The sequence below is a fragment of the Mesoplodon densirostris genome, chromosome X, assembly GCF_025265405.1.
Source record: "Mesoplodon densirostris isolate mMesDen1 chromosome X, mMesDen1 primary haplotype, whole genome shotgun sequence".
NCBI lineage: Eukaryota > Metazoa > Chordata > Mammalia > Artiodactyla > Ziphiidae > Mesoplodon > Mesoplodon densirostris.
The window spans coordinates 33,802,581-33,829,686 of NC_082681.1; the positions used below are offsets into that span (position 1 = coordinate 33,802,581).

Below are 27,106 nucleotides of genomic sequence, written 5' to 3' on the forward strand. Positions count from 1 at the left end.
GCACCCTGGAGCAGACTCCAAAGGACTGGGTAAGCACTTGAATAGTGGCACAGAGGGAGAGTGGGAAGTCCAAAGAGGATTCTGAATTGCTAGTATGAATGTTTTGGTGGATGCAGATGTCATTAACCAAGGCAGAAAAATACTGAGGTTCTTAATAGTTGATCAATAACCCTACCTGAACAACATCAATGCAGGCGTCCAAGTAGATGCAACCTTTAGATTCTTTTGAATTTTTCTCATCTTTATAGGAATTGAGAATATACGAACCATCAGGAAGCTGAGTTAAGTAAAAATACCGTCTCTTGAACACCTATGAGGGAAAAACCAGCAGTGACACATTTGTTATGTATACATTGCATTTGAACAAAAAACCTTGAAGGGCTTGCCACACACATTATATCTGGACAATCTTCAGACAACTTGGGGAAGTCATTAGGAATGACCATTATCTTGATTTTGTTTTAAGATGGAGAGCTTGAAGTCAAGCGGTGTACTCTCAGTCAAATATCTGGAGAAGAAGTTTTAACACTTTAATGTTCATAAAGCACTTTTGTATCTGAATCACTATCCATTTCGCTACAGCATCCTTCTCCTGTTTAATTGCAAACCATGACTGGATTCTTATAATTTTGTTCATCTCACCACAAATCTAAGGGTGTATACACACACACACACACACACACACACACACACACACACACACCCTCTATCATATGGTTACATCTCACCTGCACATCTTATTGCACTCACCTATGCTGCTCCAGTGTCCCCACTCCCGAGAGTCCAGCTTATAACACACTCACAGGGAAATACTGAGAGCAATTAGATGCCACCAGTTGCTGTTCAGCGCCCTGTGTGCTGAGATTTGAGTCAAAAGGCCCAATGTGATTGGGCCACGCATTTGAAATCAGGGATTCACAACAGTTAAGGAGTAGCCTGTTGCTACAACTCACAGCAAAGCCCACAGGAATGGGGAAAAGGAGGAAAAGACAGCCTGATTCATTTATTCTGCCCCTCTACTCTCCCTTAAAAGACTCTTGGGGCTTCCCTGGTGGTGCAGTGGTAGAGAGTCCGCCTCCCGATGCAGGGGACGCGGGTTCATGCCCTGGTCCGGGAAGATCCCACATGCCGCAGAGCGGCTGGGCCCGTGAGACATGGCCGCTGAGCCTGCGCGTCCGGAGCCTGTGCTCCGCAAGGGGAGAGGCCGCAACAGTGAGAGGCCCGTGTACCGAAAAAAAAAAAAAAAAAAAAGACTCTTGGACCTGATGAAGGAAGTGGAAAAAGGGTTAGGGTTAGGATTCAGAGATCTCTGATGAATCTATGCTTCTTTCAGTAAGCCACAGACTGCAAGCTGTGTTCAGCATTTGTTATAGTAAAACTCCCCTGGTTAAGAGATCTAAAATCATTTCAGGGCGGGAATGGGAAGACAGACTAGGAAATAGCCTCTTGGGGATCATACTGAAGAAATGCATTCCTACGCATCTTGTCTTACTTATAGAAGTCAGCTTTAAGACCTAAGCTAGCCATTTTCAATCACCCATCTGATAACCCAGTATGATCTCTGACTATTTTAAGAACTTTAATTATGGAAAGAGTATTATTTGGCAAGATTATTCTTGAAAACTACTTAACTCCTGGCAAAGTATCTAAAATATCAACAATTCACTTCTCCATGGCAGGAGAGTAAGCAAAATATAGAAATAGGTTAAGGGGCATTTCTTTTAAGGAAAACCAGTAAAAAGAAATCATACGCTTGTAGTTATTTTTGACTTGTTCAAATATCACTGATTTTAGAATGAATGACAAAAATATACCAGTGTGATGGGGCTTCCCTGGTGGCGCAGTGGTTGAGAGTCCGCCTGCCGATGCAGGGGACATGGGTTCGTGCCCCGGTCCAGGAAGATCCCACATGCCACGGAGTGGCTGGGCCCGTGAGCCATGGCCGCTGAGCCTGCGTGTCTGGAGCCTGTGCTCCACAACAGGAGAAGCCACAACAGTGAGAGGCCCACATACCGCAAAAAAATATATATATATAATATATATATATATATATATATATATATATATATTATATATATATACACCAGTGTGAGGAACACCCTAACAGGTTAGACTGGTAAATGCTTACTGCTTCTATTTTAGGGAGGGGCCCTGTGGGCTATATGGTATCAACAGAAAGAAGCCCAAGAAGAAAATACCACTTTGTTTTTCAATGCCAATCAAGTAAACATTACTGCATCAGTATACAAAGACACAGAAAGTGTGTGTGTGTGTGTGTGTGTGTGTGATCTCATTTTACCCACATTTAAGTTTACTGCAACTATAATGAAGAAATCTAGATTCATATATAAGGAAAATGTTAATCATAACGGTGATCATATACATATGTGTATATATATATATATATATATATATATATATATATATTTGTTTGCCTATTTTCATGACAGTGGTTCATATCTGTTATTAAATTAATGGAACCAGAAGACCTAAAATGACATAATGAGCTGATTTCAAATGAACAAAACACCACTTTTTAGAAGTTATCACAATACTTATGTATGACAAAAATTAAAATACACTTTCCAGGCAAAAGTTAACATAAAAAAATCACAACCAGATTAGAATCTGAACCATGATCAAATCTAAAACTCAAAGTTCATAGATTCAGTGGTACAGTCTGTAGACTCCATTGGCAGAGTCCTTAGCCAGCAACAGAGGAAGGGAAAACACAGAGCAAAACATCTGTGGCACAGAGTCAAATTATAGCCTGCAGAATTTTTTTATGTACAGCTCCCTCACCAAGCAAAGATGTTTTGTGGCAGCCGCCATTGCCAATATTAGCAAAGCACGATCATCACAATAGAGATGGAAAGGGATCTGAAATTACAGTAAATCACTTCCTGTAACATTGCAACTATGTCTAAATGTGACACTGAGGTAAGGTAGCTCGTGAATCTGGGGAGAGAGCAGATGCCTGAAAGTCATACGATCTTGATTCTCACCCAGCATTCCTGCTCCCCAGCAGCGAAACTGTCCTCAAGACTCGGCTTCTCTCTGTTTCCTCACTTGTAAAATGATGGGATCAGATCAAATGATCTGTAAGATCCTCTTTTTTTTCATGATCTACAAATAATTTTATTGAAAATGAACAAATAACACAGCAGCCTTCCCAGCTGGGGGCCACACTCCCCAAGCGATTTCCTACAGGCTTAAAGCACTCAGTTTGCACAGTAAGGACATTTTTAAAAAAATCATTTCTAGAGACAGCAGACTCTGCCCCAACGACAGATCTGTAAGATCTCGAAGACGTCTTCTCATCCTAATATTCTATGATATATGTTGGGTTTCCACTTCTGGGAAGTTTTAAGGTACTTTTCAAAGAAGAAAGGAGTATCCTAAATCTCATATGGAACCAAAAAGGGAAGTCAGAAACAGGACTTTTTTTAATGTTGCTATTTAGGGTACCGGTCTACGTTGTTTTTTTTCCATTTCGAGAAGAAGACAACTGTTAAAATGATGACTATATAGAACAGTGGTAATTACCTTGTATCATACCTTTCATCTGAAGGCCTCAAGTCCTTTGTAACCAAGAGCTAATTCTTTTAATGTCACTTGACGATAAGCATTATTATCCACATTTTACCTAACAGCAAACTGAGAGGCCAAGACCTCACTCAAGTTCACACAGACAAGTCGATGGTAGAACTGGAATCAGAATCACAGGACAATGACAAAGAGAATCTTGCCCAAACCTTGCAATGGCTTCCCATTAAGGTGAGAATAAGACCCAAAATCCTTCCCCCATAGCCTGGGATGATGTGCAGGCTCTGGCCTTGGATTATCTCTTGGATTTTATTTCTAATTATGCTGCTCCAGCTATACTGGCTTACCTGCTGTTCCTCAAACAAAAAACCTCTTCAGGCCTTTGCACTTCATGTCCCCTTGGCCTGGAAGCCTCTTGCCCCACTTATCCACAGCTTCTTTCAGGTCTTCACTTGAATTTTACCTCCTCCGAGAAGCCTTCTATGACTACCTGCCCTCATGGCGGCACCTTATTTTATCTTTTTCATAGAATGATCACTATCCAAATATATCTTATTCATCTATCTATTTATTTATTTGCTGTCTGCCTCTTTTAAACCGTTAAGGTCCAAGTCTCATCCACTGTTGCTGTAGCCCCAGTACCTGTAACAGCGCCTGGAAAGCAATAAAATTTTGCAAAATGAACGAGGAATGAATGAATAATTCATTCTCCAGTACAGATTCTCCAGCGGTTTCATCGACTAGAAGGGTGTTTCTCTGTAACGCCCATATTCTTTTTCCTCCTCCACACCTTTATTATTTTTCCTAGATGGTGAACACAGCTGAAAATTCCCCACCGTGCTCAGTGAGAGGCATGCTTCCTAATGAGTGGCCCACTCAGACCACCCAGAAGAATAAAAGAGAGAGTTAGCCAAAGGAGATAATTCTCTGGGAACGGGTCCTGCCAAGTCTCCTGAAGGCCCTGAGCTGTCTGGATGACAACCTTTTGAACACTTACCATATGACCCTTTCTGGAGCGGGAACAAAGGCCTTTTGTCACTCGGCTGAATCAAAGATGGAAGGCCAGAAAGTTTGAGCGCCTAGCATCCTCAAAATGAGGACAGCCTTTTATCATTTTATATAACAAATCTCAAAGGTGTTTACCTACGTGTGTTCCCTAGAGGGTAATTATTTACTGCTAAATTCTATGAACCAGGAGCCCTGAGAAAGGATGGTCTGAAGGCTTTGGCAAAGTAGGTGGGCCAGGAGGAATGTAGAAATGGGGCGGGGGAAACGTACGTGACATGTCTCAGACAGAACAGGAAAAAAGAGGCAGCGGGGAAAAGGAGAAAGCAGGAGAGCAGGAGACCCACTGGGTCTCAGAGCTGTTCGAAGCAAACATGAAAGAAACAATGGGGGAAGAAAACCCCATGACTTATCAGAAAATTGAACTGCAGTTAATTATACCAGAATGTCAGGAACGTCACCCTGCTGAATACCCCTACCAGTAGGATGGCAACCTAATATTATCACTCATCACTCTCCACTGTATCATATTACAGTCCTACCAAGTTTTAATATATTATATAGGTCTACTGTCTGGGAGACTGGTTAAAAATCAAATAGCTTTTCTTTGATAATTCTATCATACCTAGGCACTGGAGATTTTTTAACTATTTAGTTTGAAGCAGAGCCTAAAAGGAGGGGTCTACAATCCACCCTTCTCATTAGAGACAAATTAATTTATCTTTCTTAGAGCATGTCATGGTCCTGCTCAAATTCCCAATGACCCTCAGTTACCCACATGGTGAGGCTCCCATGCCTGATCTGGTATTCAAGGTGCTCTCACAATCCTACTAATAATATAAAATAATAACAATCTGTGACATCTGTGGAGTGCCTACTACGTTACAGTTTCTGGCTAAGTGCTTTTCTCATATTACATCAGTGAATCCTCATAATGACCTCGTGTGGTAATTACTGTTATCATCTCCATGCTACAGAGGAGAAACTGAGGCACGAGGCAATACCAAAGGACCAAATCAACTCCATCTCCCATGACTACCCAACTAAACCTAACACACTTGTCCTGTACACACTGCCTGCCACACTCACCTCCTTTCTGATTCCCTTCCTTGGAGGCCCCACCTCCTTCAAGAAGCCTTCTCTGACTCCAGATCACAGTGACCTGGACTCATATAGCACTGGGTCTCTGTACCACCTTGAAACAATACATTATCATTGTGTGTCTCATCTCCCCAAACAGGTTTAAACTCTACATGTTACACCTCTCTTTCTCTCTACCCTCCACAGTGCCAACACCTTGTACTAATAAGGTGTTCAAGATATATTTGGTGATGATGAACTCACTGTTCCTAATATTGTCTGGCCCATAAGAAGCCCCTAATAAACGGTTTTAAACAGTCACCAATGAATGAGGGAAAAGTAAACATAAAAAAAGCAAATTAGTGAGAAATCCCTTACCCGGTAAAATGAGTGCAATCCGTTTGTTAGCTGTGAGAGACGGACTAGGAGACTTGAGCATACAGTGTATTAATATATCAAAAATAAAAGATTTCCTCTTCTCTTTGTTCCAGTAAACATAGTGACCTTGGCCTCCCAGCAATTATTTTAATATCATCTGTGATTTCTTAGGTAAAATCCTCTCTTGATTTGTTGTTCTCCCAACTGCAGAAGGCCAAAACCCCTCCCGTAACAGTCAAAGAATAAGTGAGAACTTTTAGACTCTGGATATATAACAAATGGCTCTATTTTGTGCAAAGAAGAAAAAAAGAAAAAAGAAAGGAAGAGAGAGAAAGAAAGAGAAAGAAGGAAAGAAAGAAAGGAAGGAAGGAAGGAGGGAAGGGAGGGAGGGAGGGAGGGAGGAAGGAAAGTAGGGCACCAGAAGTGAGCCATACATCAAGCAGTTGAACTTGCAACCCTGATAACACACCCAGACACTTCAGTGTTTAATTGCTAAGAACGGAGAGGAGGGAGCTTGAGGAATGTGACCAAATTGAGCCAAGAAGATGCATAACGGTGGGTGTCCCAATGGGTTGGCCAAGAATCTATAGCAGATTTTTTTTAAATGAAAAACCACCGTCAAGATCAGATTCTTCCATACTCCATACATCACTATACCCCTTAGGAAAAACAGTTCTAAATACCACGGGAAGGTCATGTCCAATATCAGAGCTATCTAGTCCACACTACATTCCTTCACGGATATGGAGAGAAGCTGAGAAAAGCAGATGTCTCTAGCAGCTACTTGGGAAAGAGAGCATGGAGGTTTCTTTTAGGACTGGAGTTTCTGCCTGAGGGACCGTTTATTCTCTATGCTATCTAAAACTTCTCTCCAAGACTTTCCCAGGAGCTGAAGAGTGGCAGTGGGGCGTGTTCTCATTATCTAGAAGGTACAAATTGGGGAAATTAATCACCTATGACAAGGCTTGTCTTGTTTTAACATGAACACCAAGAACAAAGCAATTATGAGCTGAGTAAGGTGGTCACCGTGCCCAGACAACCAACAGAGCTTCTGCGAGAACTGCGTGTGGCCAACAGCTGCTGCCGTGAAAGGACATGCTCGGGCACTGAGAACTGTGACTTGGAGAGTGACACACATCATTAGCAGCTCTCCTGTAGCCTGGGTTCCTTGCGGCGAGTTCTCAGCCAGTAATGGGGAAGCTCAGCAAGCACTTCTGGGAAAATAATGACAACTGCAGAAAACGGTGCAGACTATATCTAAACTGACCTAGCTGGTGGGGAAAATACAAAGGTTTATTCCATAAATACGGGGTCTTCCAATCTTCCAATATGAAGAACTCAGCTTAGTTCCTTCTCCAGCCCCTTTTCCCTAGAGCCCGTCACCATCGACTTGAATGTTCTTGCAAACTGTCTGGCAGGTAGTTAGGGAGGTTGAACTTTCTAAAGCAGCCCAAATACAAATTACTCTGGCTACATTATTCACATTGCATCACAGGGCATGTGGTTGCTTTCTCAAAAGAACTTATAGGGTAGGAGTCTTCTGATTTCCTTTTATCTGCTGGACGTTGCGGAGTCTTTTCTAACCCCCTTTCCTCCATTTTTTTCTTTCTAACCTCTCATGATTCTCTCTCTTCCTTCCTGGCTATTAGATTGCCTTATTTCTGAGAGTCAAAAGGGCCACGAAAAGGATTCAGACTTGTTGATAAAAAACAGTGTAAAGTGGTCATGCATGATTTCAAACTTTCCAAAGGACTGATTCTACATAGTTTTGAAAATCCAGAAATTTTTAAGTGAATAAAGATCTGTAAACTTACACCTCACTCTAAAAGACACTGAGCTGCCCTGCTTTAATCCTGTCATCCCCAGAAGGATCTGCAGGCCGGTGTCAAACCATAGCGCATCAAAGAAGTGCAGATAAAATAGGAGGGAAGGCACATGGCTCCCGTAGGCTGTTACTTGCCAATGAGTCATGATTAATACCCAGATCCTTCTGCTGTAGCTTTCCGGTTAGTCTGCTGTGTATTTGCAGGGGCTGTCAACACTTGAATTTCCGAATAGAAACGGTTCTTTGCTCTCAACTCTGTGAGCTCTAGCCCTGTGGTGCTCATTGTTGAAGCCAGCAAAGCTTGTCATCAGTGTGGGCTGGAGTTCCTTGCAGGCAGGGAACTCTGGATGCACCAAAGGTAAAACTGCCACCACGATCAGGAAAGTGACTCAGCCAACAGCATACGTGAATCATCTTCCCATTTGCTTAGGAGAGGCATTAATACGCTTCACTTCAAAGACTTACATGGCAGAAACAGATATGCAGAATTTTTCCTTTCAGAATGTCTGCTGAACTTTGCAGCCCTTTACTGCAGTTCTTCTGTCTATGCCTGAGCCAATCCAGGCCTGAAGCAGGAAGAATGTGCACGATCCCCCATCCTGTGCAGGGCACCTAGGGATACAAGCCTGAGGCCTCCAGTGCACCTCAGTTCATGGGCCTGGATTTCTGCTTTGGCCCTCGCTCCAATCTCCAGCCTGACAACTACAAAACTGCTACCCATGCCCAATCCTCCCCCTGCCGTGCTCCATACTCACACGCCCTCTGTTTATATAGGGAGAGAAAGCACAGTAAACGCTGCAAGTTTCCACAAATTTCAACGATGCTCAACTAAGTAAGAGTTAAAACATAGTTCTTATAGGAAAAAAAATATCCTGGCAAAATCCCTGACGCCTTTAACTGAATCTGGCTGGACCTCCTGGAGGTAATACCAGAAGAACATAGGGTGTATTTTCAGCTCCCAGAAATCCAAAATGGAGAGCCACAATCCATAATAAAGAATAGCTGGGATAAATGAAATCCATCACCAGAGACAATTCCCAAAGCTCATTAACGGCCTTTATATTTCAAATTATTCCTCACACATTTTTTTTAAAGAACTGTGTAGCACACGTGACCAAACTGGCTTACTCTTCTCCTTCCTCTGCCTACTGTTTGGTAGAGGTTTTAAAAGAAATAAGTGTTTTTATGTTATGTGAATTATATGTCACTTTAAAAAAAAAGAAGAAAGAAGCAGCCAAAATATGAACAGCTGGGGATAAAAAAGAGGACAAGCAAAGAGCCTAGCTCAGCAGCAGCAGAGCAACGATTAGCTGGAAACAAGCAGCAGCTGTCCCCTTCAGCCAGGCCACGTGGTCACCAGGTTGCCTCGGACCCACCCCCCCACCCCCCAATTCATGAATTTATGGTTCCTGCCTGGCCTTTGTAAGCAGTGGAGTTTGCAATCTCAGGGGTAGACAATACAAAAGCTAAACAATCAATCTTTGACTAACTGATTGAATTGCTTTTCTATTTCTGTTGTAACAAATTACCACAAACTTAGAGGCTGAAAACAACATAAATGTATTATCTGACAGTTCTGGAAGTTAAAAGTCTGACATGGATCTCACTGGGCTAAAATCAAGGTTAGAGCAGAGCTGTGTTCCGTCCCGGGGGCTCTAGGGGAGAATCCACTTCCTTGTCTTTTCCAGCTTCCATTTCTTGGCCCTTTCTCCATCTTCAAAGCCGCTAACACAGCGTCTCTCTCTGACCCTGCTTCTGACCTCACATCTCTTTCCCCAACTCTGCTCTTCTGCTTCCATCTTCCGGTTTAAAAGGACCGTGATGATTACATTGGATAATCCAGGCTAACCTCCCTACCAGCTGATTAGTGATTTTAACTCCCCTTTGCCATGTAAGGGAACATTTACAGATTCCCGGGATTGGGAATGGACACCTTTGCATGGGGGTCTTTATTCTGCCTACTGTATTAACCAATCTGTAGTTCACAAATTATGAAAGAAAATTTAAAGCATGCACTTTTTACAGACAACTGTATTTTGATTTATAATATATGAACTCCTCAAAAAGTTATATGTAAAGCAAATTATAATTTAAAGTCATTAGAATAACTCACTATTGGAAGGAATCCTGTGAATTGTTTTGTAAAGATATTAACTTCCTAATGTCTTGCTTTAGGAATCCTGATTGCCATACATTATATTTACTTAATGTTGAACTAAAACTTAAGTATGGGTAAAGCATTTTAATATTTTGAGAAGGTTAGGGGAAGGGAGTGCAGTCAAAAACCACAGAAGCATTTTCTAACAAACTGCCCAGAATTTTCACCTTCACACACGCACTTCGGAACCCGATAACTCTGATAGGTAATACGATAAACGCTTGAGTCTCACTCACTCAGCTAGGAAGCATCAACAGTGTGCTGATTAAGATCATAGGCTCAGGCATCAGTCTTCCTCGGTTCAAATCCCACCTCTGAAAACTCGAAGCTATACGACCTTGGGTTAATCACTGAATTTCTTTGTGCCTCACTTTCCACATTTGTCAACCAAGAATAATAATACCTGTGTCTTAGGGCTGCCGTGAGGATTAAAAGAGATACAGAATATGGGCTTCCCTGGTGGCGCAGTGGTTGAGAGTCTGCCTGCCGATGCAGGGGACGTGGGTTCGTGCCCCAGTCCGGGAGGATCCCACGTACCGCGGAGCGGCTGGGCCCGTGGGCCATGGCCGCTGAGCCTGCGCATCCGGAGCCTGTGCTCCGCAACGGGAGAGGCCACAAGGTGAGAGGCCCATGTATCGCAAAAAAAAAAAAAAAAAAAAAAAAAAAAAAAAAAGAGATACAGAATATGAAACATTCTGCATGGTGCCTGGCACATATTAAGTCATCAGTAAGTGGATTTTCTTATCCTCACCACGTGCCAAGGCCCAGGCTTAGGTGCAGGAGACATATAGGAAGCATCCTACCACTTGGATTCATTATTTTCAGGGCTTGAAAATGAAAGTGAGAACAGGACATGACCACTAAATGGAAAGCAGCAGGCAAAATATTAAATTAAGGTAAAATTTGAGTCTCCCCTTGGTAGACAACCATGGTTTCTGCCTGCAGGCTGTGTGAAAGATAGCATGACCTTTAATACTTAATGGAAGTGTGAATCATCTTCGGCAAACCACATGATGTTCTACTGAATATCTGAAAGGACAGTTATATTTGGTATCAGAGAATAATTTGGTTTTCTGCTCAGAATCTTCAAGTAGCTTGTTAGTTTTACCTTCGGATTTTAATGGCTCTCCACAGCCTCCCGCACAAAAGCCAACCTCATGTCCGAGGCACTCAAGGCCACGCACAAACCCCCTACACAAACTCGCTATTCTGGCCAAACTACAGAAGTCTCTAGTTCTGACAGCACTAAGGTAACGCTTGGTATAGTAGTTAATTTGGTATGTTTCTTATCTAGTCTGGAGGCTTTTGGAGGCCAGGGATCCCATCTTGGCGAGCCATATGTTCCCCACAGTGAACAGCGTATAATAAGCACCTAATTAATATCTGCTAAAGAAAGAGAGTACCCTATTTTTCTACTCATTAACATTCATTTCCACACAGGAACCTTTGATGCCTTTTTTGTTTCAAAGCTATTTTCTTCATTCAACTGACAGCCTCCTTTTGAAACATCCTGATTCAGAAGATAATAATTACATTTCTTTAAAAAGGTGTACTTCTAAATTTATCCTGAGGTTTCAGAGTTCTTAAATTCCATACATTTGTGAGAATCCTCTCACTAAAGATTTTTTTTTTTTTTTTGCTAGGGCTCCTTGTAAGGAATTCTGAAAAAGAAATATTGTTTCCAGACAGGCTAGTCATGGCAATATCCTTAAAATGATGAAATAATATAATAACTACTTCTTACCTTCATGGTAACCGTGATGGTGCTATTTACATTGGCTTTATGCAACCAGCCTTGTTTTATCACACCGCCCTTCTGAGAACATAAAGATGAGGAATCCTGAAATAGAGCGAAAACCATCAGTAAAACAGCAGCTGGCTTGGCATCTAATCAAACAGTTGGGGGGCACGAACTAGGCCCTGCCTCACTTTCCAAAGCATAAAGTTCCCCCTACCCCCGCCCCCTACCGTGAAGATGCCTGATTAAACTTGAAATTGTTAACTACAGGATGAAAGGCTCTGTGCCGTGCACACAGTAGGCACTCAGTATTTACTGGATCGTATGGACTGTCTTCTGGGAAAGTTTTCTGCATTACATAAACAGTCAAACTGCACCTCAAAGTGTCACAGACATCCGGGCCATCTGTCCCAAGAGGGATCTATCAGGCAGGAGAGTCCAGATGAATCACCATGCCACATGCCCAGTGCGGGAAAAGCAACTCTACAAGTACGTCCCACAGGTGGGAAAACATGTTTATACACACATCACAGCCCATTTCACTTGATTTTTCCTAAGCTCCATTTGGAAATGCAACAATTAAAAAAAATGTTTTAAAGACACTCGTCAGCTTGAAAGCTGGCCCCAGATCATTCAAAAACAATTCTTTCCCTCATCTTTTCTCAGGGAAATCTCTCAGCAGAAGTGATCTTGAAGAAACCAGCGCAGTTGCCCCCATCTTTACCTCATCCTTCTCACAGTCCTCATCAATCTCAAATACATGATTGGGAATCTTTTCTGGTCGCAGAGATTTGCTGAAAATACAAGAGAGTTATCTTAGACACTAAGCAGAACAGACAAAAAAAAAAAAGCAAGATGAGTAGACTTCTCTCTTTCACAACCAAGGAAACGCCAAGACATAAGAAGGAGAAATTGTTTTCTCCTTTCCAAAGTCAGATTCTCCCCTCTGACTAAACTCGCATTACCTTTTGTAAAAGGACTCCCATATGTGCAGCCAGCAGCAAAGATGTAACTAAGCCCAAATTGCAGAAATTGCAAGGAATGTGTGCCAGAGCTGTCACTGGTGGTGGGACCTTATCTTTCCCAGGCCTAAAAGCAACATCAGGTCATTCGGGCTCTTCCGTCTGTTTGCCGTATGACCCTGGACTGATCATCTTAGGACTCAGCCTTAGAGGACATCTTCAAGACTCAGTTTTCTCATCTGGGAAAGTGCCTTGAAAACTACAAAAGGCTACACCAAGTCTTATTTCTCCAAAACATCTCCTGTATGATATCCTGTGAGGTTAATAGTATTATGGGGAGAAAAGTGAGGGCTCAAGCGACTGAGTGACTAGCCCAAGGTCATCCAGCTAGGAAGTGGTAGAACTACGATTTGAACCCTGACAGTCTGGGTCTTGGGCCAGGGTGCTCACGGCTGCCCTTCAACGCAACTCAAAGAGATGTACTTTTCTTTTCTTTTTTTTTTATTAGTTTCTGCTTTATAACAAAGTGAATCAGTCATACATATACATCTGTTACCACATCCCTTCCCTCTTGTGTCTCCCTCCCTCCCACCCTCCCTATCCCACCCCTCCAGGCGGTCACAAAGCACCGAGCTGATGAGATGTACTTTTGTCAAGAGATGTCTGGGGCCATCAAACTGAGCCAAATGTCTTCTAGCTTTTTCACTGACAGCACTAGAAAATGCTCACTACATTATCCAGAATCAAAGAAAGATGATTTTACGGTCAATATAGATGTACCAAAGCCAAAAAGTGAACTCGTCCATTTTGGAAAAAATTTCAATGAGCAAAGTTAAAATATATCCAGTTACCCAAAATACATTTACCAAACATGCTGGGTGTTTGAGGTTTTGCTTTATTATATGTTATAATGGAGAAGCTTCACAGATGGTTTGAAAAAAGGTAAAATGCTTAATAACTCTCCTCTTGAAAGCTTCCCTTAAATTCTAAACTTACCATGGCAACATTCGAAAGTCCCCAGAGAAGTCTTCATACTTGTAGTTTACCACATGCCAATCTGTGCTATAAGTTTTAATACACTGAAAGAAAATAAGAATCTTTAATTTGAAATGTAGGAAAGGTACATGTATATCTGCTTCTTTTATGTCTGGTAATAGGCTGACAGACTTTTAAAAATCATTTGGGGAATGTTGGTAGTGGGATCTTCCTTTGGGGATTAACCGTGTCTTCCTAAACCAGTTGGTGGCAATAAATACCAATTCACATGTTCTCTTGGACACTCTGACTCCAAGTCCAAAGAGTATTCAAATAAAAAAAAAAGACTAAGAGGACTTCCCTGGTGGTCCAGTGGTTAAGACTTCACGCTCCCAATGCAGGGGGCCCGGGTTCGATCCCTGGTCAGGGAACTAGATCCCACATGCCGCAACTAAGAGCGCGCATGCTGCAACTACAGATCCCGCATGCCGCAAGAAAGATCCTACATGCCAGCAACTAAGACCCGGTGCAGCCACATAAATAAATAAACAAATAAATAAAAGTAAACAATGTCCTTTGCCTTCTAAAAAAAAGACTATGAATACAAGCTACTTGTGAAAGTATTTAAATTGTATCCTCTATATCACATCATATAGACTTCTTATGTAGGTCAGTTAAGTTCTTGTCATTTTATTTTCCATTTACACTAAAGAAAGAGTATTTTACTTTTTTTAATTTTTAAATTAATTTTATTGGAGTATGGTTGCTTTACAATGTTGTGTTAGCCTCCACTGCAGAGCAAAATGAATCAGCCATACACATACAGATATCCCCAGGAAAGAGTATTTTAAATACAGTATATTTAAAATGAATGAATGATGAATTTTCTTCTGTGGCCTTTGAGCCTCTTACCTCTTTGACAAACAAACTCTGGGCCCTCTTCTCACCGTCTTCCGGTACAGTGGACTGCACCGTTCTGCGTTGACGACTTATCACCGAGATCTAGAAGACAAAGAACATCCTCGCTCTACGAACCGCCTTGAAAAAATGCAGTTTTGTTCTTTAAAGAAGTGCTTGTGAACTCACAGATATATCTTCCATGGGAAACATAAGCAGATCTCGGAGGGGGTCGCTGTAAATCTGGGTTTTTCTTTGGGTGATAACATTCTCATAGTCCAAGGGCTCAACAACTTTGGTCTTTTCCTTAATGAGAGACGAAAAGAAAGTTAATACCGTCAAACTCACGAGAGAGTACTTCCTCCTCGTCATGTGTCAAAGATACATTATTTCACCAAAGAAGGGATTACTGATACTCAGCAATTAAAGGAGACACTTCTATGAGGGAAATATTCTCCATAATTAGACCCACACACCAAATACATACATATAAACACAGATCTCTCTGCTAAACACAAGAGTTCAGGAGAGACAGCCCTATACTCTGCTAGATAAGCTAGATACAGATAGTGTGCCTCCCAACAATTTATTGAATTTAAGGCAAAGCAAAAAGTGGCATATATGGAAACCCGTCAGTTGATATTTACTGAGTATGCACTATTCACTGGGTAACTAAAGGGGAGAAAGTATCAACATTCCTGTGCCTACTTGGTACCAGGCACGCTGTCCAAAGGATGTCTCAAGTTTCCAAATAGCTGGGGCAGGCATGGGTACTGGAGATGCTTGATCCAATGGGCAGGGCATGAAAGGATGAGGTTCCAAGTGGCAAAGTCAGGGGATCCCTGTGGGACTTCCAGGTGACCCGGCCATTGATCGTAGGGCCACAGCCCGAGGCCAAGGTTACAAGGAGCAGGGTTAGTGACCCTGAGAAATCCAGAATGTGACTGATTTAATAAGAGTGATAACAGCATTTACTGAGCCTTTTCTAGATACCAGGCACCGTGCCAAGTGCTTTCTCTACATTTTTTCACATGAGACTCATAATGACCCTATGAAATAGATTAAATCTTTGTCCCCATTTTACAGATGAAGAAATCCTGGACTCAAAACAGGTTAAGTAACTTGCCCACCTTCAGAGCTGGAATTCAAACCTGAGTCTGTGACTCCAAAGCTCTGTTCTTTCCACCTCATATAGCCTTTCCTCCCCTGAGAAATACAGCAAGATACTAAAGTTCAAGGTACTGAACTTGGAATAGGATCCCATCACCTACCTTCCTATCATCTATTCCTTCACTGAATTTACCCTGATCTGATACACTATTTTACGTCTCTGCCTGTTTAAGGGCAGGGATTTCCCTTCATCTGTTCACCACTATAACCCTAGCACCTAACAGTACTTGGCACTCAGTAGACATCCAGTTATTAGTGTCGAATGAACTTGGAGATATTCAGATTCTACCAGAGCCATGTCTCAACACACTATTGTAAACCCAGGCGGGTATATATTATTGATTTCTAGTAATAACGTTTTACTTAAATTATTTTTCTTAATAATTTTATAATGAAAACTGTATGAAGAAAACTTGAATTTAAGATATATTAAAACTTAACAGCATGATGGAATAGGGGTTATATTTGTATTTGTGTACATAGTATTTGAGGCAGTCTCCAGTATACGGTATCCAAACAATCCTTTGAGAACCGTTTTTATACATGGTCACAGCTATATCGCAGTTCCATACCTGAAGGGCGTCACAGAGTTTCCTCTGTAAGATTAGTTAGTGAGAGTAAACCACTCTAACGAATGAGAATCAGTGTTCAACAAGTCTAAAAGATCCTAACAAAAACAGTATAGAGATGCCTCAAGAAGTTAAAAATAGAACTACCATATGATCCAGCAATCCCACTTCTGGGTACATACCTGAAGGAAAAGAAATCATTATCTCAAAGAAATATCTGCACTCCCATGTTCACTGCAGCATTATTTACCATAGCCCAAACATGGAAACAACCTAGGTATCCATCAAGAGAGGAATGGATTTTAAAAACGTGACGTATACACATATACAATGAAATATTGTTCAGTCATAGAGAAGAAGGAATTCCGCTGCTTGCGACAACATGAATAAATCTTGAAGGCATTATGCTAAGTGAAATAAGCCAGACAAAGACAAAGACAAATACAGTATGGTATCACTTATATGTAGAATCTAAAAAAAAGTAGAATGGTGGTTGACAAGGGCAGGGGGGTGAGGGAAAACGGGGAGATGTTGGTCAAAGGGTACAAACTTTCAGTTTTAAGTTGAGTGAGTTCTGAGGATCTAATGTACAGCATGGTGACTATAGCTAACAATACTGTATTACATACTTGAAATTTGCTAAGAGAGTATATCTTAAGCATCCTCACACACACAAAAAAGGTAACCGTGTGAGGTGACAGATGTGTTAATTAATTTGATTGTGGTAATCATTTCCCAAGGTATATGTATATTAAATCGCTATACATTCTAAATATATACTTTTATTTTTCAATTATATCTCAATAAATCTGGGGGGAAAAAAGATCCTAACAAAGATATATTTCATTTCAAGTCTTAAATTTGGATTTATTGACCCATGAGATCAAATCAAGCAGATCATCCCTATCATGTCTATGGATACCTGTGCAAAACGAGTTGAAATAAAAGAAAAAAAACTCCTATTTTGTGAACTCAGAGATTTTTCTGATAGGAACATTTGACCCCCTTGTCCCATATCTACCATGTTTCGTGGACCCAAGTGAAAGGACACTGTGACTGCAGCTTGAGCCCTAACACTTAGAGTCTGTGATCAATTTCTCAGAGAAGTTAAGTGAATAAAGCCCCATCTAAGAAGGCAAGCCTTGGGAGATTGGGACTGACATATATACACTACTATGTATAAAATAGATAACTAATGAGAACCTGCTGTATAGCACAGGGAACTCTACTTCACTTTGCTGTACAGTAGAAACTAACAACGCTGTAAAACAACTACCCCGATTAAAAACAAAAAAAAAAGAAGGCAAGCCTCAGAAACGGAAAATAATTTCAAAGTTTTGCTTTCGGTGCCAACTATCTTCCCAATACAGAGTGCAAAAACAGTCCTCCAATTTCATTGTTTAACCTGTTGAATTAGCATCTGTTAATCTTCTCTGCACAATCATTTCACAGGTACCTGCTCCAAGTAACTTTGCAAAAGAAAATCCTCCTTCAGCTTTCTAACCTAGTTGTCAAATTACTATGCTAAAGGATACATCAAAGTGAATCACTTGTTTAAATGTACAGTATATGCCTTCTAAAAATGAAACTTCCAGCTCTCGCTGTGTTTCAAAGGCCACATATTCATGTTACAGAAAATGAGGTTTCACTTTTCAAAGAAAACTGATTCAACTAAGCATTCTCGGTCTTCACTCCTACTCCTTTGTCAGGGGTAGCTCAACTGCAGAAGAAGCTGGGGTGGCTATTCTGGGTCCCACAAACCTTCCCCTAGAAGAAGATCTAGGCCTGTGAATCAGGCTTCATTTTTACAAAAAGAGAAGGATTAAGGGCCCCCTCCCATCCCCATTTGTTTCTCCAGCCCTCTCCCCGGAATTAAAAGCACAATTCGAGCTGTCAGTAGGATTCAGCTGTAACTCTGTTGGCATCAGAGACAAGGAAAACCTTTGACTTTTAGAATTACCATGATTTAATGGCAGCTCTGCCCGGCGGTCTAGAACATAACCCTTATCTAACTTTCCTATTCGGCTTTATGATTTGATTATCAGACTTACAGGGTTACCCGAAATAAAGCTTCCATCACACACAAAAAGGGTCTTTCTCTCAGGTTTGGGTACTGCCTTCCTGCCAGTTCGTGCACTGACTGGCCTGAAAAGGTGCTTTTTCCTAACGCAAGAAAACTGCGTTATATAGTTAGTTGGAGACTTCCGGGTAAGATGGCGGAAGAGTAAGACGCGGAGATCACCTTCCTCCCCACAGATACACCAGAAATACAGCTACACGTGGAACAACTCCTACAGAACACCTACTGAACGCTGGCAGAAGACCCCAGACCTCCCAAAAGGCAAGAAACTCCCCACATACCTGGGTAGGGCAAAGCAGAGAGATTCCCGCACAGAGGAGCGGTGCCGAGCGGCACTCACCAGCCCGAGAGGCTTGTCTGCTCCCCCGCCGGGGCAGGCGGCGCTGGAGCTGAGGCTCGGGCTTCGGTCAGAGCGCAGGGAGAGGACTGGGGCTGGCGGCGAGAACTCAGCCTGAAGGGGGCTAATGTGCCACAGCTAGCCGGGAGGGAGTCCGGGAAAACTCTGGAGCTGCCGAAGAGGCAGGAGACTTTTTCTTCCCTCTTGGTTTCCTGGTGCGCGAGGAGAGGGGATTAAGAGCACCGCGTAAAGCAGCTCCAGAGACGGGCGCGAGTCGCGGCTGAAAGCGCGGAGCCCAGAGACGGGCGTGGGACGCTGGGGCTGCTGCTGCCGCCGCCAAGAAGCCTGTGTGTGAGCGCAGGTCACTGTCCACACCGCCCTTCCGGGAGCCTGTGCAGCCTGCCACTGCCGGGGTCCCGGGATCCAGGGGCGGCTTCCCTGGGAGAACGCACGGCGCGCCTCGGGCTGGTGCAACGTCACGCCGACCTCTGCCGCTGCAGGCTCGCCCCGCACTCCGTGCCCCTCCCTCCCGCCCGGCCTGAGTGAGCCAGAGTCCCCGAAGAGGCTGCTCCTTTAACCCTGTCCTGTCTGAGCGAAGAACAGACGCCCTCCGGCGACCTACACGCAGAGGCGGGGCCAAATCCAAAGCTGAGACCCAGGAGCTGTGAGAACAAAGAAGAGAAAGGGAAACCTCTCCCAGCAGCCTCAGAAGCAGCGGATTAAAGCTCCACAATCAACTTCATGTACCCTGCATCTGTGGAATACATGAATAGACAACAAATCATCCCAAATTGAGGAGCCAGGAGTCAGTGCTGTGCCTCTGAGGTGGGAGAGCGAACTTCAGGACACTGGTCCACAAGAGACCTCCCAGCTCCACATAATATCAAACAGCGAAAATCTTCCAGAGATCTCCATCTCAACACCAGCACCCAGCTTCACTCAACGACCAGCAAGCTACAGTGCTGGACACCCTATGCCAAACAACTAGCAAGACAGGAACACAACGCCACCCATTAGCTGAGAGGCTGCCTCAAATCATAAAAAGTCCGCAAACACCCCAAAACACACCACCAGACGTGGACCTGCCCACCAGAAAGACAAGATCCAGCCTCATCCACCAGAACACAGGCAGTAGTCCCCTCCACCAAGAAGCCTACACAACCCACTAAACCAACCTTAGCCACTGGGGACAGACACCAAAAACAACGGGAACTACGAACCTGCAGCCTGCAAAAAGGAGACCCCAAACACAGTAACATAAGCAAAATGAGAAGACAGAAAAACACACAGCAGGAGAAGGAGCAAGATAAACACCCACCAGACCTAACAAATGAAGAGGTAATAGGCAGTCTATCTGAAAAAGAATTCAGAATAATGATGGTAAAGATGATCCAAAATCTTGGAAATAGAATAGACAAAATGCAAGAAACAGTTAACAAGGACCTAGAAGAACTAAAGATGAATCAAGCATCGATTAAAAACAATAAATGAAATAAAAAATACTCTAGATGGGATCAATAGCAGAATAACTGAGGCAGAAGAACGGATAAGTGAGGTGGAAGATAAAATAGTGGAAATAACTGCTGCACAGCAAAATAAAGAAAAAAGAATGAAAAGAACAGAGGACAGTCTCAGAGACCTCTGGGACAACATTAAACGCACCAACATTCGAATTATAGGGGTTCCAGAAGAAGAAGAGAAAAAGAAAGGGACTGAGAAAATATTTGAAGAGATTATAGTTGAAAACTTCCCTAATATGGGAAAGGAAATAGTTAATCAAGTCCAGGAGGCACAGAGAGTCCCATACAGAATAAATCCAAGGAGAAATACACCAAGACACATATTAATCAAACTGTCAAAAATTAAACACAAAGAAATCATATTAAAAGCAGCAAGGCAAAAACAACAAATAACACACAAGGGAATCCCCATCAGGATAACAGCTGATCTCTCAGCAGAAACTCTACAAGCCAGAAGGGAGTGGCAGGACATACTTAAAGTGATGAAGGAGAAAAACCTGCAACCAAGATTACTCTACCCAGCAAGGATCTCATTCAGATTTGATGGAGAAATTAAAACCTTTACAGACAAGCAAAAGCTGAGAGAGTTCAGCACCACCAAACCAGCTTTACAACAAATGCTAAAGGAACTTCTCTAGGCAAGAAACACAACAGAAGGAAAAGAACTACAATAACGAACCCAAAACAATTAAGAAAATGGGAATTGGAACATACATATCAATAATTACCTTAAATGTAAATGGACTAAATGCTCCCACCAAAAGACACAGACTGGCTGAATGGATACAAAAACAAGACCCATATATATGCTGTCTACAAGAGACCCACTTCAGACCTAGAGACACATACAGACTGAAAGTAAGGGGATGGAAAAAGATATTCCATGCAAATGGAAACCAAAAGAAAGCTGGAGTAGCAATTCTCATATCAGACAAAATAGACTTTAAAATAAAGACTACTAGAAGAGACAAAGAAGGACACTACATAATGATCAAGGGATCAATCCAAGAAGAAGATATAACAATTGTAAATATTTATGCACCAAACATAGGAGCACCTCAATACATAAGGCAAATACTAACAGCCATAAAAGGAGAAATCGACAGTAACACAATCATAGTAGGGGACTTTAACACCCCACTTTCACCAATGGACAGGTCATCCAAAATGAAAATAAATAAGGAAACAGAAGCTTTAAATGATACATTAAACAAGATGGACTTAATTGATATTTATAGGACATTCCATCCAAAAACAACAGAATACACATTTTTCTCAAGTGCTCATGGAACATTCTCCAGGATAGATCATATCTTGGGTCACAAATCAAGCCTTGGTAAATTTAAGAAAATTGAAATTGTATCAAGTATCTTTTCCGACCACAATGCTATGAGACTAGATATCAATTACAGGAAAAGAGCTGTAAAACATACAAACACATGGAGGCTAAACAATACACTACTTAATAACGAAGTGATCACTGAAGAAATCAAAGAGGAAATTAAAAAATACCTAGAAACAAATGACAATGGAGACACAACGACCCAAAACCTATGGGATGCAGCAAAAGCAGTTCTAAGAGGGAAGTTTATGGCAATACAATCCCACCTTAAGAAACAGGAAATATCTCGAATAAACAACCTAACCTTGCACCTAAAGCAATTAGAGAAAGAAGAACAAAAACATCCCAAAGTTAGCAGAAGGAAAGAAATCATAAAAATCAGATCAGAAATAAATGAAAAAGAAATGAAGGAAACGATAGCAAAGATCAATAAAACTAAAAGCTGGTTCTTTGAGAAGATAAACAAAATTGATAAACCATTAGCCAGACTCATCAAGAAAAAAAGGGAGAAGACTCAAATCAATAGAATTAGAAATGAAAAAGGAGAAATAACAACTGACACTGCAGAAATACAAAAGATCATGAGAGATTACTATAAGCAACTCTATGCCAATAAAATGGACAACCTGGAAGAAATGGACAAATTCTTAGAAATGCACAACCTGCCAAGACTGAATCAGGAAGAAATAGAAAATATGAACAGACCAATCACAAGCACTGAAATTGAAACTGTGATTAAAAATCTTCCAACAAACAAAAGCCCAGGACCAGATGGCTTCACAGGCGAATTCTATCAAGCATTTAGAGAAGAGCTAACACCTATCCTTCTCAAACTCTTCCAAAATATAGCAGAGGGAGGAACACTCCCAAACTCATTCTACGAGGCCACCATCACCTTGATACCAAAACCAGACAAGGATGTCACAAAGAAAGAAAACTACAGGCCAATATCACTGATGAACATAGATGCAAAAATCCTCAACAAAATACTAGCAAACAGAATCCAACAGCACATTAAAAGGATCATACACCATGATCAAGTGGGGTTTATTCCAGGAATGCAAGGATTCTTCAATATACGCAAATCAATCAATGTGATACACCATATTAACAAACTGAAGGAGAAAAACCATATGATCATCTCAATAGATGCAGAGAAAGCTTTTGACAAAATTCAACACCCATTTATGATAAAAACCCTGCAGAAAGTAGGCATAGAGGGAACTTTCCTCAACATAATAAAGGCCATATATGACAAACCCACAGCCAGCATCGTCCTCAATGGTGAAAAACTGAAACCATTTCCACTAAGATCAGGAACAAGACAAGGTTGCCCACTCTCACCACTCTTATTCAACATAGTTTTGGAAGTTTTAGCCACAGCAATCAGAGAAGAAAAGGAAATAAAAGGAATCCAAATGGGAAAAGAAGAAGTAAAGCTGTCACTGTTTGCAGATGACATGATACTATACATAGAGAATCCTAAAGATGCTACCAGAAAACTACTAGAGCTAATCAATGAATTTGGTAAAGTTGCAGGATACAAAATTAATGCACAGAAATCTCTGGCCTTCCTATATACTAATGATGAAAAATCTGAAAGTGAAATCAAGGAAACACTCCCATTTACCATTGCAACAAAAAGAATAAAATATCTAGGAATAAACCTACCTAAGGAGACAAAAGACCTGTATGCAGAAAATTATAAGACACTGATGAAAGAAATTAAAGATGATACAAATAGATGGAGAGATGTGCCATGTTCTTGGATTGGAGGAATCAACATTGTGAAAATGACTCTACTACCCAAAGCAATCTACAGATTCAATGCAATCCCTATCAAACTACCAATGGCATTTTTCACAGAACTAGAACAAAAAATTTCACAATTTGTATGGAAACACAAAAGACCCCGAATAGCCAAAGCAATCTTGAGAACGAAAAATGGAGCTGGAGGAATCAGGCTCCCTGACTTCAGACTATACTACAAAGCTACAGTAATCAAGACAGTATGGTACTGGCACAAAAACAGAAAGATAGATCAATGGAACAGGATAGAAAGCCCAGAGATAAACCCACGGACATATGGTCACCTTATCTTTGATAAAGGAGGCAGGAATGTACAGTGGAGAAAGGACAGTCTCTTCAATAAGTGGTGCTGGGAAAACTGGACAGGGACATGTAAAAGTATGAGATTAGATCACTCCCTAACACCATACACAAAAATAAGCTCAAAATGGATTAAAGACCTAAATGTAAGGCCAGACACTATCAAACTCCTAGAGGAAAACATAGGCAGAACACTCTATGACATAAATCACAGCAAGATCCTTTTTGACCCACCTCCTAGAGAAATGGAAATAAAGACAAAAATAAACACATGGGACCTAATGAAACTTCAAAGCTTTTGCACAGCAAAGGAAACCATAAACAAGACCAAAAGACAACCCTCAGAATGGGAGAAAATATTTGCAAATGAAGCAACTGACAAAGGATTAATCTCCAAAATTTATAAGCAGCTCATGCAGCTCAATAGCAAAAAAACAAACAACCCAATCCAAAAATGGGCAGAAGACCTAAATAGACATTTCTCCACAGAAGATATACAGACAGCCAACAAACACATGAAAGGATGCTCAACATCTTTACTCATTAGAGAAATGCAAATCAAAACTACAATGAGATATCATCTCACACCAGTCAGAATGGCCATCATCAAAAAATCTAGAAACAATAAATGCTGGAGAGGGTGTGGAAAAAAGGGAACACTCTTGCACTGCTGGTGGGAATGTGAATTGGTACAGCCACTATGGAGAACGGTATGGAGGTTCCTTAAAAAACTACAAATAGAACTACCATATGACCCAGCAATCCCACTACTGGGCATATACCCTGAGAAAACCATAATTCAAAAAGAGACATGTACCAAAATGTTCATAGCAGCCCTATTTACAATAGCCCGGAGATGGAAACAACCTAAGTGTCCATCATCGGATGAATGGATAAAGAAGATGTGGCACATATATACAATGGAATATTACTCAGCCCTAAAAAGAAATGAAATTGAGCTATTTGTAATGAGGTGGATGGACCTAGAGTCTGTCATACACAGTGAAGTAAGTCAGAAAGAGAAAGACAAATACTGTATGCTGACACATATATATGGAATTTAAGAAAAAAAATGTCATCAAGAACATAGGGGTAAGACAGGAATAAAGACACAGACCTACTAGAGCATGGACTTGAGGATATGGGGAGGGGGAAGGGTAAGCTGTGACAAAGTGAAAGAGCGGCATGGACATATATACACTACCAAACGTAAGGTAGATAGCTAGTGGGAAGCAGCCGCATAGCACAGGGAGATCAGCTCGGTTCTTTGTGACCGCCTGGAGGGGTGGGATGGGGAGGGTGGGAGGGAGACGCAAAAGGGAGGGGATATGGGAACATATGTATATGTATAACTGATTAAATTTGTAAAATAAAAAAAAATAATAATAAAATAAAAAAAGAAAACTGCGTTATAATAATCAGTAGTTTAGGGCTTCCCCGGTGGCACAGTGGTTAAGAATCCGCCTGGCAATGCAGGAGACACGGATTCGAGCCCTGGTGCGGGAAGATCCCACATACCACGGAGCAACTAAGCCCGCGAGCCACAACTACTGAGCCCGCGTGCCTAGAGCCCGTGCTCCACAACAAGAGAAGCCACCGCAATGAAAAGCATGCACAGCGCAACGAAGAGTAGCCCCCACTCGCCGCAACTAGAGAAATCCCATGCACAGCAACAAAGACCCAATGCAGCCAAAAATAAAGAAATAAATTTATTTAAAATAATAATAATCATCAGTAGTTTATAAACACCCAAATAATAGCAAGGTCCCACTGCGTCCTTCTATAAGTTCTGTAGCAGCGTTAAGTAAAAGGCAAAAGCATTTATATAATCTGGAGAGAAGCGAGCATATGTCTCAGTCTTCTCTTCCTAAGTAGTGACAGGAAAACCGTCAGCCTAAATTTGGAACCTACTCAGTTTTCACCATGCAGGAGGGAAAAAAAAAAAAAAGGTTTGCCTTTGAAAGTTCTCATTCACTGATTCCTGAGCTCTCTTGAAATAACTTGCTGCTCATATTATTAGGGTTTTTGGTGGTTGCTTCACTCCAAGATGACTCTGCAGTCTTAAGAAAACACTTTCAATATATATTCTACCCGTTTCTTAACCAAAACCCATCAAATAGACAAGGAAAATACTATCATTTCAACTTCATACATGAAGAAACTGGCTCAGAGGCTTAAGATCAGCTATCTACATCTAGCGGGAGAATCAGGATTCAAATCCAAGTCTTCCAACTACTGATCCTTTTTCTGTTCTTAAGTGTCTCCCAAACTCGACTTACTCATGGTACAATCTTCAAGATTTCTGCCACAACTTCTGCACTATCATATACTTCATATTTTTCTTCAAATCAAATCTCTTTTTCATTGAAATACATTTATTGAAACAGTAAGCTTTATATTAGCCCCCCAAAGGAAAATAAGTCAATATTCTCCTAATCCCTAGAAAAATCAACTTTTAAATGTCAACCTTTGTGCCATGGTTCAGGGCACAGTACACTCTTCCAGACTTAGGCCACTCGGACCAAATCTAAATAGACTTCCATGTGTAAACCCTCAGATTGTGAAGAAATGCACAATTCCGCAAATGGAGATTACTTTCTGACGTCTAACATAGAGTGAAAGGACAGAGACTGAAAAGGGGAACTCATCAGTACAGATTCGGTTACAGTCTGCTTCTGGGTACAAAGAGAGGAAGCAATGGATTCTTACCGGGAGTCACTACAGCATCAAACACTTTAAGACTTTATGATTTTGTGGTGGTCCCTGTACATCCACTGTACAGGATGACTGATCTTTCATCATTTTAACTATGTATGTATAAATGTAAAACCAAGCTTGTGACCCTAAAATGATATGTAAATATGTATATGCAGGTATACAGTCAACCCTCCAACCACTCATGTATTTTCAAGCGCACATTACTAGTAGGCCGGTTTATGCTCTCATTAGAAACTTAACCATATCATTTCAATTGCATTTTTAAAAAGCGATCATAGGGCTTCCCTGGTGGCGCAGTGGTTGAGAGTCTGCCTGCCGGTGCAGGGGACGCGACGCAGGGCGGGTTCGTGCCCCGGTCCGGGAAGATCCCACCCGCCGCGGAGCGGCTGGGCCCGTGAGCCATGGCCGCTGGGCCTGCGCGTCCGGAGCCTGTGCTCCGCAACGGGAGAGGCCACAACAGTGAGAGGCCCGCGTACCGCAAAAAAAAAAAAAAAGCAATCATAATCGCGTAACATTTCCTTGTCAACAGTGCAAAATCAGCCTGGGTTGCTTTTGCTTAGATATTACACCAAAGGTCCCTCGTTTGCTGGTAAATTTTCGACTTTTAGAAACTAGTTCTTCTTAAGAATTCTAAGAATGTCTCTTCTGCAAGTCTGAAGTGAACAGTGGCTTCACAGAATCCCTTCTGTATCACACT

The 27,106-nt window shown here is 41.6% G+C and overlaps 1 protein-coding gene across 2 annotated transcripts in view; it reads right to left on the reverse strand.

The window, feature by feature from the left end:
* DOCK11 (dedicator of cytokinesis 11) overlaps nt 1-27,106 on the reverse strand; it is a 191,111-nt gene that overhangs the window by 128,608 nt on the left and 35,397 nt on the right. For both annotated transcript variants that reach the window (XM_060088078.1, XM_060088077.1), the window contains exons 2-7: nt 14,754-14,870; nt 14,580-14,669; nt 13,689-13,771; nt 12,455-12,524; nt 11,737-11,832; nt 176-310 (exon numbers count right to left, since the gene is read on the reverse strand). In XM_060088078.1, coding sequence (XP_059944061.1) covers nt 176-310; nt 11,737-11,832; nt 12,455-12,524; nt 13,689-13,771; nt 14,580-14,669; nt 14,754-14,870 — 591 coding nt within the window. The remainder of the gene's footprint in view (nt 1-175; nt 311-11,736; nt 11,833-12,454; nt 12,525-13,688; nt 13,772-14,579; nt 14,670-14,753; nt 14,871-27,106) is intronic.